Source organism: Pongo pygmaeus, chromosome 6, assembly GCF_028885625.2.
Source record: "Pongo pygmaeus isolate AG05252 chromosome 6, NHGRI_mPonPyg2-v2.0_pri, whole genome shotgun sequence".
Taxonomy (NCBI): domain Eukaryota; kingdom Metazoa; phylum Chordata; class Mammalia; order Primates; family Hominidae; genus Pongo; species Pongo pygmaeus.
This window is the reverse complement of record NC_072379.2, coordinates 104,302,220-104,317,362: the sequence shown is the minus strand read 5'-3', so window position 1 is coordinate 104,317,362 and position 15,143 is coordinate 104,302,220. Positions and strand designations below refer to the sequence as shown.

The 15,143-nt window shown below is 46.2% G+C and overlaps 1 protein-coding gene across 1 annotated transcript in view; it reads right to left on the bottom strand.

Moving 5' to 3' along the window:
• The window catches only part of CDHR3 (cadherin related family member 3), a 72,587-nt gene that overhangs the window by 22,448 nt on the left and 34,996 nt on the right, over positions 1–15,143 (bottom strand). The window contains exons 7-9 of the mRNA XM_054495490.1: positions 12,337–12,485; positions 9,187–9,376; positions 836–1,007 (exon numbers count right to left, since the gene is read on the bottom strand). Coding sequence (XP_054351465.1) covers positions 836–1,007; positions 9,187–9,376; positions 12,337–12,485 — 511 coding nt within the window. The remainder of the gene's footprint in view (positions 1–835; positions 1,008–9,186; positions 9,377–12,336; positions 12,486–15,143) is intronic.

Below are 15,143 nucleotides of genomic sequence, written 5' to 3'. Positions count from 1 at the left end.
GGTTATCAGTGAATGGTGATGCTTTTCTGTGCTTTCTATATTTTCTACAGTGAACATGTATTAATTTCCTAAACAGAAAAAAATAGAAATTATTTTTAAGATGGTACTATGAATAAAGGGGGTGAGATGTTCTTGGGGACTGAAGGGCTTGGGATGGGAGGTGGAGAAGAAAGCTGGGTGAGGGGAAGGGTAGCGGGTTGCTGGCTTCCCTCCCTGAGGCTGCTGCTTTCCCAGCCCTTTCATTTTTCTCTTCTCCTTCGCCACCACCTTCCAGCAGGAGCTCTGTAAGGAAAGGTCTAACTCAACTCATTGGGACCCACTTTTCATGGCCATCCTTCTTCCAATGCAGCTTTTGTCCCTTGAAGTTGCCAGGGAGGGGGCTTCCTACACATCCTCACTGTCTCACTCTCCTCTGGTCTCCAGTGGTTCTACGGTGTGGAATTTATCCAGACATACTCAAGGTCCCGGCCCTGCTTTCTCTCACCTCACAGCTCTATGGGCCAGGAATGAGCACTCAAATAAACAAAAGTGCCTGAGCACAGAGGGCCCTGACGTGTCTGTGAAGGCACGCTAAGCAGGCACACAAACTGCATGCTATGCAAGGAAGAATCCAGTCCTTAGCAGCCCAGGCACAACTATGTGTAACAAACGATTCCTGGAACCGGGGTAAAATAAAGAGCGAATGGGGAACACAGACTCACTATTAAGCCTGTCAGTTACAGTCGCTCTGAGAGGGGGTTACCTTGGAAATTTCTCTCTATGGGGCAGCAAAAGCATGATGCATGTTGGACCAATTCCCGATGCCCTTTTAATGATGCAATGACCATGAACTGACCACAATTTTCCCAGAGCCAGCTGGATCCTGTAAAAATCTGCCGCCGCTCCCCACTCCAGATGGCATGGTGAAGCTGAATCTGTTGTTTGGTGCCTCACTGTCGTCATCAAAGCAGAACTTGTTCAGGTCAAGAAGCAACGTCCCCTTGGCTGTTCTTTCCGGCACCATAATGCTGGTGAAAAGACACAATCCAGTATTTCCCCCAACAAATGGTAATCGACTGTTCCTTCTCACATGGGCCCTGGGCTAGACACCTCTACTTTAACTGCAATTCAAAGTAAGTCCGTGGTCATTGCAGTCTCCACCTAACTGGTCTCCCTGATTCTGCCCTTGCTACCTTTTGGGCTATTTTAAACACAGCGGCCAGAGGGATCCTGCTAACATGTTGTCAGATCATGTCACTCCTCTGCTCCTAAGTCCCAAATGGCTCCTCATTTCACTCAAAGTCCCACCTTTGATCTGCAGGACGCTTCATGACGTGCCCGCCTTTTCCTCTCTGAACTCATCTCCCACTAGCTCTTCTCCTTGTTCACTCTCCTTCTGCCACTCTGGCCTTCTGGTGCTCCCCGAACTCTTCATGAGGCTCTGGCTTCAGTATCCCTGCACTAGCTGTGGAATCCTCTTCCCACAAATACTCACGTGACTCCCACTTTCACTTTCTTTCATCTGTCTAATCAAATGTCACCTTATCAGTGAGGCTACCGTATCTAGAATGGCAATGTTCCCTGCCCGGTACTTCCTCTCCTATTCCCCTCTTTATTTTTAATTCCTAGCACACATCATTGTCTGATACACCATATATTTCTCTTATTTATTCTGTTTATTTTCTATTTCCCTCCTAGAAAGTAAACTCTATGAGGGCGAAGATCTTTGCTTTTTTCTTGGCACACTCAATAAATATTTGTTGAATGAATGAACAATAGACTTATAAGACTAGCACAGTCGTGAAGAATAGAAGAGAAATATAAATTTTACATCCTGCCTGAAGGAGTTTCTAATTGGGCTAGGGAGAATCCCTGTACCCCTCACCTCCCATGCTTTGAAGATTGAGAATTCCTTGACTTGTGTTCTAGTGGCTTCAATGGCCTAGAAGGGCCTCCTAACACCTTTATATTATTCATCCAAAAGAGGTTTATTAATGGTCAAATTTGGGGGTCTTGATCTCAGTAGACTCCAGGATTTAGGCAAATAACACAAATGAGTAAAGCTACCCCCAAACTCAGAGCCTTCCCATCAAGCCCAGCTTGCTGTAGGAGGCTCTGAGTAAAACCAATGAACACCTTGAGACTTCAATTCATTGAGGGGCTTTCTCATGTCTCCAGGTTTCAGTTCCTCCATCTATAAAATGGACATAAATGATATCAATTAGTTTTTACTACATAACACACCATCCCAAAACTGAGTGAATTAAAACAACAAGCATTTATGGTTTCTCACAGTACTATAGGTTTTCCACAGTCGTTTCGGTTTTAGTTTGGCTTAGCTGGTCTCTGTGGTCACTGACAGCTTGGCTGGGGCTGGACAGTCTAGGATGGCCTCACTCACATGCCTGGTGGTGGGAAGGTGCTTGATTTCTGCTTCTTGTCATTCTCATCTTCTAGGAGGCTAGTCTAGGCTCATTGCATGGAGGTCTCTGGTTCCAAAAGTAACAAGAAAGGGCAAGTCCCAATGCACATGCATTTTTCAAGCCTCTGTTGTGCCATGTTTGTGAATGCTCCAGTGGTCAAAGCAATTCACGTGGTCAAGCTCAGATTCAAGGAGACCCATCTCTTCATGGAGCTAATAGCAAAATCACATTGCAAAGGAGCATGCATAAAGAGCAAGCAGGGAGGAATTTGTGGCTTTTCTTTCTTTTTTGTTTGTTTTGGCTACCTATCTTAATCATATTTTGCCTTGGTAGAATTTCTTACAAAAATATATCATGGCTGTCATGAGAATGTGCCTGGAAGACCTTTACCCATGAGAGCATAACTGACCATTGGCCTCAGCTGCTGGGCTCTGAAATCCATCACTGTGTTTGTGGTGAGGCCACGTACCAACAACTGGTCATGGCAAAGATACTAAGGCTCATTCCTGTCCTATGTCAGCTGACACTGGCTCCAGGACCCCCAATGCCCTGGCTGAACACTCCTTAGACTGCATGGCAGCCTAGAACATGTCCAACTACCTTTTCTCCCTCTTCCCTTCACTCAGATCAGCCTTGCATCATGATCTGATGACTTGCCCAGCCTTTGTCCATCTCTCTCCCCATTTTCTGCCACAGGCATCTCCCCTAATAATAGCCTTGCACATTTAATCCCATCTTAGCATCTGGTTCTTGGAGCATACACTTCTCTCTGCAACCAAACTCTGCTCCCTTCTTTGTTCCACATCCTCTTTTCATGGCAGATAAAATCGGCTCTGGGCTCAGTGCATACAGAGAAAAGTCTGACAGCAAGAATGGTCACGGGCCACTGAGGATAACAGGTTTTGCTTGCTGGAGCGAAAAGAGGTGTCAATGGAGTCTCCATGATGCCTCATTGGCAAAGATCACCTCTGTATTTCAGCAGGATTGGAGTCTGAGCATTCCTGCCTTGATTGCACAATGTCATGGTTTCATTCATAGGGACTTAGAATAGATACCACTTATTAAACACCAACTGTATGCCGTATCATACCAAGCACTTTAAAAACACTATCTCTAATTTCCTCATCTCAGAGAGGTTTGTATTCTTGTCCCCACTGCACAGGGGAAGAAAGAGTGGTTCTGAGCATTTTCAAGGCCTGTCCAGGAAAGTGGATGTATCCAGACTTGATCCTCTGCAGTGTTAGAGTCTCTGTAAACTTTAACTTCCATCCATAAGTATCCAGGCTCACAGATGGTTTGGGGATCTCAGCCTTGATTTCAGCTCTGCAGAAGCCAGGAGATTGCATCATTTAAAGAATCCAAGGTCCTGAAGCCAGACATTTCAGGCACTCCAACAGAGGCCTCCTCACTTGGCCCCCCAGGGCTGCTTGGCCTGTTCTCTCATTCGTCCCTGACAGTTGGTATTTTTCCCCTAAACGCCTAACTTGGAAAGCCACTCCCTTCATTCAGCAATCCCTGCCTCAAAAGCGAGCTGCCTTCGCTCCCAGCCATCAGACCATGTTTCTCTCCCCATGCAAAGTCGACTGTGTCCAGCCCATTCTGAATCAGCCAAACTGCTCCGCCTCTTGCTCACAAACAGCTTGCAAAGCGCTTTCAGTGAATCGCCTGACAATTTACAACCAGAGCGGGGGTTGTCACGTGCCTCGGATGCCTCCGTCAGGCCCTGGGCTCATTCATCATCAGACTGGGAAAGCCTCAGGGGCCACGGTACGAAGGGCTGGGAGCCTGCAGGGGCCCGCGCGGGCAGCAGGGGGCGCCCGCCTCCTCCAGGCCACCCTCCTCCCTGCGGGAGCACAGCACGCCGCCTCCAGCAGCCGCGCTGACCTCACCCGCTCTGCCACCTGCTCTCAAGAACTCCACAGCAGAGACCGCGCCCGCAGCCTCCAAGGAAGGAACAAACATTCAAGAGCAAGTGTCAGAGACTGTGGCAGAACCATGCCATTGTCACTTTGTTCTGTTTTGACCTGCTTGTGTGCTTGGCTTTGACATAGTTGGACTGGAGAAGGTATAAGGCTGGGAGGATGGCGGGTGCTGCAGGTCAGGGCTTCTCAGCCCTCTCCGCACCCGCCCTTATGCAGCCTTGGGACGCGGGGCTGGGCTTTAGGCTGAAGACCTCCGCTCCTGGAACTACAGAGAAGTCCCTTTCGTTGCCCTTCCTCACATCTTGGCGTTCATAGGGTGGCTGAGAGTTCCTCCCGCTAGAAGAGCCCAGAGAAGGAACTTGAGCCTTGGTTAGATTATCTTCAGTAATAAATGCAGTTAGTCCAGTTACCGGTTTCACATTGGCCTTCAGGGCTAATCTGGAGGGAAGATTATCAAGTGCAGGACCCTGTTTGGGCTTGCCTGGACAGTCTAGGATATTCGAATTGCAGTTTCACCAGCTAATATGGAACACAGTCTGCAAACTATCCTCCCATACCCCAGGGGACTCTGGACTGCAGGAAGCCAAATATACAATTAACAGATACGCACTGAAGAGAGAAAATGGACAAGGAAGGTTTGAGATAGCACAGCCCTCTCCAGGCATTCTCACTTCTTAACCTTCACCCCCTACCACTTAGGGCAGAGGAACAAGGAAAAGCAGGAGGGCAGAAGATGGCAGGAGCTTCCCAGGATGTACTGGAACCACCCAAGAGTGCTAGCACAGATTTAAAATGTCAAAGAAAGTGTAAGTGTGATGCTGCAAATTGTCTTTACTCCATCCCCAGGGCCCAGACATCTCTCAATTTATGCATGTAAAGGTGTGGAAGTCACAATCCTAACTACCTATGCAGCTGTCCCCACCCATCTAATGGACCTGTAGGGCTTAGGCTGGGATAGGAACCTACTACGTGCTTAAGATTGTGACTGACGTTATTGGGGTGTCAGTAGGAAGCAGCTGGTGAATTAGGATCATTCTAGGAGGGGTCAGTAAAGGGACTATGAAGAAGGTGCTCACAGAGTATATGGAAATCTCATGGGATGGTGCAATATCTCAGGGCTCGTGAGAGCGAAGTACCCTTACCACCTCTAGGCCCAGGGAAGCCAGTGGAGGAAGCAGGTCCTGCCACCAGCGACAGAGAGCTGCCTATGGGAATGGAGATCTTCAGGCAGGGGAGGGATGCACCCAGCTCACAAAGAGAGAGCCTGACCCTCCTCTCCTCCTCCTTCCAGGACTCCCCATTGGCCAACCAGAAGCTGGAAGGCAAGGGAGCTTGTTGGTATCTGATACGGTTTGGCTGTGTCCCCACCCAAATCTCATCTTGAATTCCCACGTTGTGAGAGGGACCCAGTGGGAGGAAATTGAATCATGGGGGCAAGTCTTTCCTGTGCTGTTCTTGCGATAGTGACTAAGTCTCATGAGATCTGATGGCTTTATAAGGGGGAGTTTCCCTGCACAAGCTCTCTCTTTGCCTGCTGCCATCCACGTAAGACATGACTTGCTCCTCCTTGCCTTCTGCCATGATTGTGAGGCTTCCCCAGCCACGTGGAACTGTAAGTCCATTAAACCTCTTTATTTTGTAAATGCCCAGTCTTGGGTATGTCTTTATTAGCGGTATGAAAATGGACTAATCCAGTAAATTGGTACCAATAGAGTGGGGCTCTGCTGTAGATACCTGAAAATGTGGAAGCAACTTTGGAACTGGGTAACAGGCAGGGGTTGGAACAGTTTGGTGGGCTTAAAAGAAGACAGGAGAATGTGGGAAAGTTTGGAACTCCGTAGAGACTTGTTGAATGGCTTTGACCAAAATGCTGATAATGATATGGACAATTAAATCCAGGCTGAGGTGGTCTCAGATGGAGATGAGGAACTTGTTGGGAACTGGAGCAAAGGTGACTCTTGTTATGTTTTAGCAAACAGACTGGTGGCATTTTGCCCCTGCCCTAGAGACTTGTAGAACTTTGAACTTGAGAGAGATGATTTAGAGTATCTGGTAGAAGAAATTTTTAAGAAGCAAAGCATTCAAGATGTGACTTGGGTGCTGTTAAAGGCATTCAGTTTTATGAGGGAAGCAGAGCTTAAAAACTTGGAAATTTTGCAGCCTGACAATGCGATAGAAAGGAAAATCCCATTTTCTGAGGAGAAATTCAAGACAGCTGCAGAAATTTACATAAGTAACAAGGAGCTGAATGTTAATCACCAAGACAATGGGGAAAATGTCACCAGGGCATGTCAGAGACCTCTGTGGAAGCCACTCCCATCACAGGCCCAGAGGTTTAGGAGGAAGAAATGGCTTCATGGGCCAGGCCCTGGATCCCTCTCTTGTGTGCAGCCTAGGGACTTGGTGCCCTGCATCCCAGCTGCTCTAGGTATAACTAAAAGGGGCCAAGGTACAGCTCAGGCTATTGCTTCAGAGGGTGGAAGCCCCAAGCCTTGCCAGCTTTCATGTGGTGTTGAGCCTGCAGGTGCACAGAAGTCAAGAATTGAGGTTTGGGAACCTCTACTTAGATTTGAGAGGATGTATGGAAATGCCTGGATGCCCAGGCAGAAGTTTGTTGCAGGGGCGGCCCCTCATGGAGAACCTCTGCTAGGGCAGTGCAGAAGGGAAATGTGAGGTTGGAGTCCCCACACGAAGTCCCTAGTAGGGCACTGCCTAGTGGAGCTGTGAGAAGAGGGCCACTGTCCTCCAGACCCCAGAATGGTAAATCCACTGACAGCACTGTGCACCTGGAAAAGCCACAGACACTCAATGCCAGCCCATGAAAGCATCCAGGATGGAAGCTGTACCCTGCAAAGCCACAGGAATGGAGCTGCCCAAGATCATGGGAACCCACCTCTTGCATGAGTGTGACCTGGATGTGAGACATGGAGTCAAAGGAGATCATTTTGGAGTTTTAAGATTTGACTACCCTGCTGGATTTCAGACTTGCATGGGGCCTGTAGCACCTGCATTTTGGCCAATTTATCCCATTGGAACAGCTGTATTTACCCAATGCCTATACCCTCATTGTATCTAGGAAGTAACTAACTTGCTTTTGATTTTACAGGCTCATAGGCAGAAGGGATTTGCCTTGTCTCGGATGAGACTTTGGACTGTGGACTTTTGAGTTAATGCTGAAATGAGTTAAGACTTTGGGTGACTGTTGGGAAGGCATGATTGGTTTTGAAATGTGAGAACGTGAGATTTGGGAAGGGCTGGGGCAGGATGATATGGTTTGGCTGTGTCTCCACCAAAGTCTCATCTTGAATTCCTACATGTTGTGGGAGGGACCTGGTAGGAGGAAATGGAATCATGGGGGCAAGACTTTCCTGGGTTGTTCTCATGATAGTGACTAAGTCTCATGAGATCTAACGGCTTTATGAGGAGGAGTTTCCCTACACAAGCTCTATCTCTTTGCCTGCTGCCATCCATGTAAGATGTGACTTGCTCCTCCTTGCCTTCTGCCATGATTGTGAGGCTTCCCCAGCCATGTGGAACTGTAAGTCCAATTAAACCTCTTTCTTTTGTAAATTGCCCAGTCACAGGTATATCTTTATCAGCAGCATGAAAACAGACTAATACAGTATCCATCCAGGTCAGCATCTTGGAGCACAGAGCAGGGTGGAGACTGGATCTGAAGGAACAAGTCAGGGGTGTGTCCAGAACAGAGTTTAACCGTTTTGATATCAGACTCGAGGCCACATGGATCCTTTAACATTATGCCGGGCATGCCATTTGGGACAACAGGGAGACATTCATGAGCATAATGAAGGAATTTCTATTTCTCCTGCTCCTCCTAGGCAATTCTGGTCTAGGGTCCTTTGTCCTCTGCATGTGTTGGGTCTATGTCTAGAGTCGCCTGGAGAAAACTTACAAAACCACTCAAAGATAAACTCAAGAGACTCTGCCCATGGGGACATCTGGAACTGAGACTCACCCTGGTCTTCAGCCTTGCTCCAGATACAGGGCTGTCTCTTAGCAAGGGCTGCTGTGGAGTTGCTCCCCACAACCCCAATTCCTCCCAAAGAGCCCTCTTCAGCCTCTCAGGAGACCAGAGACTGGCTGGAACAAAACCTCAGAGATGAGGCTAATGTGGGCAAGTACTAATCATGTGGCTTTTTGACAAAATAGTAGAAAGACAATATTGTTTTCAAAAAGCATATTAACCCAGAATCACAGGGGACTTTATTGTAAAATAATGGCAAATAGATTGTAGGACAAAGAATGAGTCAAAATATACAAAATCACTTGTATCCCACTTGTATCTGCATTTTTTCCCTTTCAGATGTCTTTTGTTTATATTCAATTAAGTTGTGTAAGGTGAATTCGATGCTTTGTTTGGTTTTACCTAAGTACTTGGTTTGATCTATTCATCTGGCTGGTGGTATGTTTTCCTGGGAGTTCCTATTCAGTGATCCTAAGTCTCAAACATCTATTATAACTGCTAACTAACAGCCCCATCTTGCCACCCGTGCAATAAACAAAGAACAGGCACAGTCCAGAGAGGGCCTAACAAGTCCCTGTGGTCCTTTTCACCAATGGAGATGAGCCGGATACAGAAGGGAGCAAAATAAAAAATAATTCTTAAGAGTAAGAAAGTGAACAAGGGAGATAATGAAGAAGAAGGAAAATGAAAGAGAGGGAAGAAAAAAGGATGATAACAAGGAAACCTGTGGATGACAGTGAACAGTTCACATCGATTTATTCTACTGAGCTGTTTCTCCAAATGCTTATAATTCTCCTGAGAATATACCAGAGAAGCAAAAGGGCAGAGGGCCACCAAAGAAGTAGGATGTCCAGCCCAAGTTTCAAAGTGTGCATACCTGAAGGTGAACTTTTGGCATGTGGCAGGATTGTCGTTGACGTCTTCCACAATGAAGGTTATCTGGATGCGATTCTCCTGACCCCCATATGGTCTGTCCTTCACTAGAACTTCCAGGGAAATGGTGGGATTTTGTCTCAATTCACCTGCATCTCGGTCTATCCTTTGGGCCACTTGGATTGTACCAGTCACTAAGAAAGCAAAGGTTAGAACGTGACCCTTTGAAGAAAAATGAAAAGGAATACAGAAACTTGGAGAAAACTGGAAAAGACCATTCTAACATGAGGAAGAGCTTATGCAGAGCATAATCTCTATACAAATACATTTTTGAAAACCCATTAAGTTCCTGTGTTAGACATTCATTGGGGTATCTGGCCTGACCCTTCTAGGATTTTTCACACTGTACTTCAGAGTTGGGTCCCTGGTGGCGGCCCTTGCCCAGAGTGGACTGGACTGGTGAATAACTGACTCCAGCTTGACCCACAGGGCTCTCTTATTGGAGAATTTATAACTGAAAGGCACACATTGGAGGATCAGTCAGGCTAATAGTGGAGCTACAGAACCAAGGTCCCTGGAGCAGCGCTGGGTCACATCCTTTGTATGTCCCTATCTTTTTACATTTTCTTAAGAGAGGCACAGAATCCTGTTGATAGATGTCCCTGCCTTTTTTTTTTTTTTTTTTTTTTTTTTGGTTAGCTTGGTTTGCCTTAGTTTCTGTTACCTGCAACCAAAAACTCTTAATAAATATGCTCAAAAAAAAAAAAAAAACCTCACTCTACTTGTTAAAAGTTGGATTTTGCAACACTAGAGTGAACAGAATTCTCAACCATGGTTGTCCCTACACTATCATCTGACAGGGCATCAGGATGTTTTCAGAGGCAGTGCACAATTATTGCCTTTGCCTGGCTCTCCTGGGAATAGGTATCTTTTCCCCGAAAGCCTAAGAAGCCAACAGCACATTGTTTTTCTGGGATTGTCTAAGGCTGGAAGTCCTTTTTGGTGATGCAATCAGGACTTATAGGGGTGGGACAGTCTGGTAGTGGTTAAGAGGAGAGGCCCAAGGAATCAGGCGGCTTAGGTTGGTACTTCTGCTTCACGACCTACAAGCTGTAAGACCTTGAACAAATTGTTTAACCTGACTGAGGCTCTCCCTAGGCCTCAGTTTCGTCATCTGTAAAATGTGAATGATGATAGTTCATTGAGTTGCTATCTTGAGTACCTGAGATGAGATGTATGTGAATAATCACTCAGCATAATGCCCGGTGTGTACTAAGGCCCCAAGAAAAGATGGTTATAGAAGTGCAGAGAAGTCCCCTTCAGAGATATTCAGATGGAAAAATAACTCCCATCAGTCTGGCAGATTGACCAAGATGACACTGTCCCATACAGTTACCACTAGTCACATGAGAGTTATTGAGCAATTAAATGGTGCTAATCCAAATTGAGATGTACTGTAAGTACAAGACATACAACAGTCTTCCCAGACTCGGTACCAAAGAAAATGATATGAAATATCTCATGAATCACTTTTTTTTTTTTTTTTTTGAGACAGAGTTTTGCTCTGTCACCCAGGCTGGAGTAGAGTGGAATGATCATAGCTCACTGCAGCCTTAAATTCCTAAGCTCAAGAGATCCTCCTGCCTCAACTTCCTGAGTAGCTGGGACTATAGGTGTGGATCATCACACTCAGCTAATTTTTAAACTTTTAGTAGAGACAGGGTTTCGCTATGTTGCCCAGGCTGGTCTCAAACTCCTGAGCTCAAGCAATCCTCTGGCCTCAGCCTCCCAAAGTGTTGGGATTACAGACATGAGCCACCATGCCTGGCCATGAATAACTTTTAAGTATTGATAACATGTTGAAATAATATTTTATACATGTTAAAAATACCTAATTAAAATTAATTTCTCCTATTCCTTTTTACTTGTTAAAAATGTGAGTACTAGAGGCTTTGAAATTACATAGTGGCTTCATTCTATTCCTATTGGACAGTGCTAATATAGCCCCTCTCTTCAGAAGACTTCAGGGAACCCTCAGGATAAGTAACCCATCCATCCTTACACACCTGCTTTCGAGAAAAAGGTGATGGGATTCAGGACACATTACCCCAAAATATGGCACCTTGGCATTTGAGAAAACAGCAGAAGGAGGAAGGTCTCTCTGACCTTCTCCTGCCCTTCTTCCCTGAAGCACCCCATAAAAGAGCTCTCTGGCTTTCCTTTGAAGCAGTCATAAGACCTTCATTCCAGAGGTAACCTACCTATACCTGGAGGAAAGGAACATCCTATTCTGGAAGACAGAGATGCCAGGAAGAATCTGAACAAATGGACCTTGCTAAATTCCCCCAGGTTTATCATACCCTTTTGTCTTCCAATCATACTTCTCCATAATTACTTGCTTCATCAAACTGAGCATAAAAGCACATGGATTTCCCTGTTTCTTTGAGTCTTCATTTCTGAAGGTTCTGGTGTAACATAAAACTTAACATTAAATAAATTTGTATGCTTTTCTCTTGTTAATCTGTCTTTTTTTTATAGAGGTCTCAGTCACAAACCTAACAATGGGTAAGAAAATAAATCTCTTCACTGCCCCCCCCATCCCCCACAAAGGTGAAGGGTGACATAGCTGTCAACCCTGTTTAGTTTGCCCAACCCCCATGCCAGCTGCTTTTAATACATCTATTACCTTGGTAACCAATGATGACCCCAGACAGAAAGACATGCCCCATACCAGAAGATAAGAAAAATACAGTCGGCCCGCTGTATCCATGGGTTCTGCATCCTCAGATTCAACCAACTGAGGATTTAAAATATTCAGGAAAAATAAATGGCTGGTTGCATTTGTACTAAACATATACAGACATTTTTATCTTGTCATTATTCCCTAAATAATACAACAACTATCTACATAGCATTTACATTGCATTGGGTATTATAAGGAATCTAGAGATGATATAAAATATACAGGGGGACATGCATAGGTTATATGCAAATACTATGCCATTTTACAGAAGAGACCTGAGCATACATGGATTTCGGTATCCACAGTGCATCCTAAAACCAATTCTCATGGATATCGAGGGACAACTGCATTGTAAAACAATCCAAATGGCTGAATTAGAAGATGCACTAAGGATGGAAGTGAGTGGCTTACACTGATTTATCATGAAATATTTGCTAACAGTGGTAATGCTGTAGAGGAGGTGGCTGGGAAAACCTTCATCGTCAGGATCCTCCGCTGTGATATTGGCCACGATGGTTCCTGGACTCAGTTCCTCCAGGATCGTGTACACTCGTGTCGGGCTGGAACAGAGATACAGCAGACACAGCCAATTTCCAGGGGCACGGGAAGGTAGCATCTAGGCGACTGGTATTTTGGTTAGTGCTAAATATAGTGCAGAGCTGTTCAAGTTGCATCAACATGCTCAGAGGGAGAGCACAGCAGTCGAAAGGAGGAGTGGCTGGCTTTTGTATTCCCAAAGATCACATCCCTGTGGATGTGAAGAGAGTACCACACTGTCGTTGCAACAATTTACATGGGCCACAGTCTCTGACTCTATGCACCTCTGCCTGATGTCATTTCAGATCAGCCTTGGCATTAAAGTCTTTTGAAATAAGGATAGGTGGCCTATCCAGCTATCTTTTCTCATTTTCCCACTTTTTGTGCCGATTTCCCTGGATTCTTTTAGATATCACTGTGTCCAGAGTTACATGCCAGGGTCATGTCCAGAGCTGCAGGTTCCCTCCCATGTTCCTGACTCCCATCCCATGGCTGCCACCAGAAGCCAGAAAAATTGTAAAGCTTCTCTAGTCTCATACCTTTGCTCACTTTTTTTTCTTCCTTGTCTTTTTTTTTTTTTGCCTGAGGATATAGAATTTATGCACAGAACTCGTGCGCCTTTCCAAGTTGCATTAATCGTGAGGTCAGCTCTCTGAACTGAGAAATAGGTCCCCTGAAGAAGACCAGGCCCCATCACTGTCCTCCTTCTTGCAAGATAACCCCAAATCACCAACTTACCCATCTTCCTCAGACCTCCGCCAATGCCTTTGGAACAGGCCAGTAATGAGACTGATAGGTTGGGAGTTTTAACTAACTAAACATTGAGTAATTTTGAATGCTCTAAGGGAGGCCTATTGTTTAAAATAACTGCAGGAAGTCCTTTTGCTGAGAGAAAATCATTTCGGTGGGGCAAGTAGTCACCTCTAATTTCCCAGTTTCCCAAGTGGAGGTCTTCCCATGTGGGATCTTCTTTGAGAGGGGTATAGTACCTCTCAGATCTAAGTGACTGCATTCCTTTTGTGAGCTCAGAATATTTCTGCTGTGCTGTCTCACCATCCCTATAAGGTAGGTAGGGCCAGAGGAAGGAGAAATGGCAGGGAATCAATAGCTAAGTCAGGGGCAGTCAGAGAAAGGCAGGAACCAGGGCCTCACCCCAACTCTCCCTACCAGAGCTCCTCCCTGGATCCAAGGTCACCCCACATCTATTCACAAGTTGGACTTCTGTGGGTATACTCCACTGCTGGGGGAGAGTAATGTTCAGCCTAAGGTCACTCCAGTGTCCCACTGAAACAGGCCCATTCATCCTTTTCCTTACTTGACATATCCCCTTCTCAGGCAGTCTGTAATGCTGTCCCTGATGGATCTAGGAATAGGCAAAGTGGGATGGGGCCAAAGAGGTGGGATGGCAGGAGCCAAAACCAGAGCCAGGAGGGAAGGAGATGGCCCCAGAGCCCCCAGGCTGGGCCAAGCCCCTCGGTCCCTTCTGTGAATGCCCCTGTTGCTAATGTATTATGTTTTTGCTTTGGTCATCATGAGTGGGTTCTGTTAACTTCCAACAAAGAGGCCACTAAGATGCCTGTGCTAATCACACAGCCATGAGCTACTGCTCCAAGCATGCTCCTAGTAAAAGCATCACCAGGGAGCTGGTTAGACATGCAGACCTCAGGCCCACCCACCCCAGCCCTCTGAACCAAGACTGGCTTTTTCACAAGATGCCCAGCTAATCTGCATAAACTTTAATGTTTCAGAAGGATGATTATAAGGTGATGCCAGAGGTGGCAACCACAGGCTCCCAGCCTTCCACGGGACAGAGAGAGGACACCTGGGGAGGAAAAGCCACTTCTTCCCATCATCCCTCCTTCCTTCTCAGGCAGTGGTTCTCAGCTGGGGGGCCGGGGGTGGTGTCTGAACACCTGTTTGATTTTCACAACTAGGGGAGACAGCTGCTATTGATGTTTAGGGGATAGAAGCTGGAGATGCTGCTACACATCCTCCAATGCACAGGACAACCCCTCTACAAAGGGGTACCTGGCTCAATGCCAGCAGTGCCGCTGTTTAAGAAACTCTGCTCTGAAGGCTCATCTAGTCCATGCTGGGTGCTCCAGGAACCCAGATCCCCACGAAGGGAACTGGTCAGGCTACTGGCCACGACACAGCTCCTCAGGCAAAATATTCTCTCCTTGGTTAACATGACATTGAGCCTGGCAGGAGTTAAAATCTTTAGTCTATTTGATTTTTGAATCCAAGATACAGGTATGTATAAAATATCATTCAACATAGACCACAGTTAAGAGCTATTCAAAGCACAGTGAAGCCAGGTGCCATGCAGCTACCCTGACAGAGTAAAGCTCTGCTACCACTTGTATTCCCACATCCTTCTTCCCCATAACACCCGACCCCCAGAGCTTGGGCCAGTGGCCACACTCACAGGGAAGGGTGTGAATGCTGGGAAGCCATGGATGGCTTCACCACTATGAATGAGTATTCAGTAAGTGCCCAAGGTGTGCATGACACTGCCAAGCACCAGGTGGAAAAGGACTGAGTAAATACAAAAGAAATGGGCAGGAGGGGAGAAAGACCTACCTACCCAACTCTAAAATAAAGTGCTCTGCACACACAGCAAGCTCTGTGCATAGGAAAACAGTAAATATGTCAGGTGCTTTTTTTTTTCTTTTTTTTTG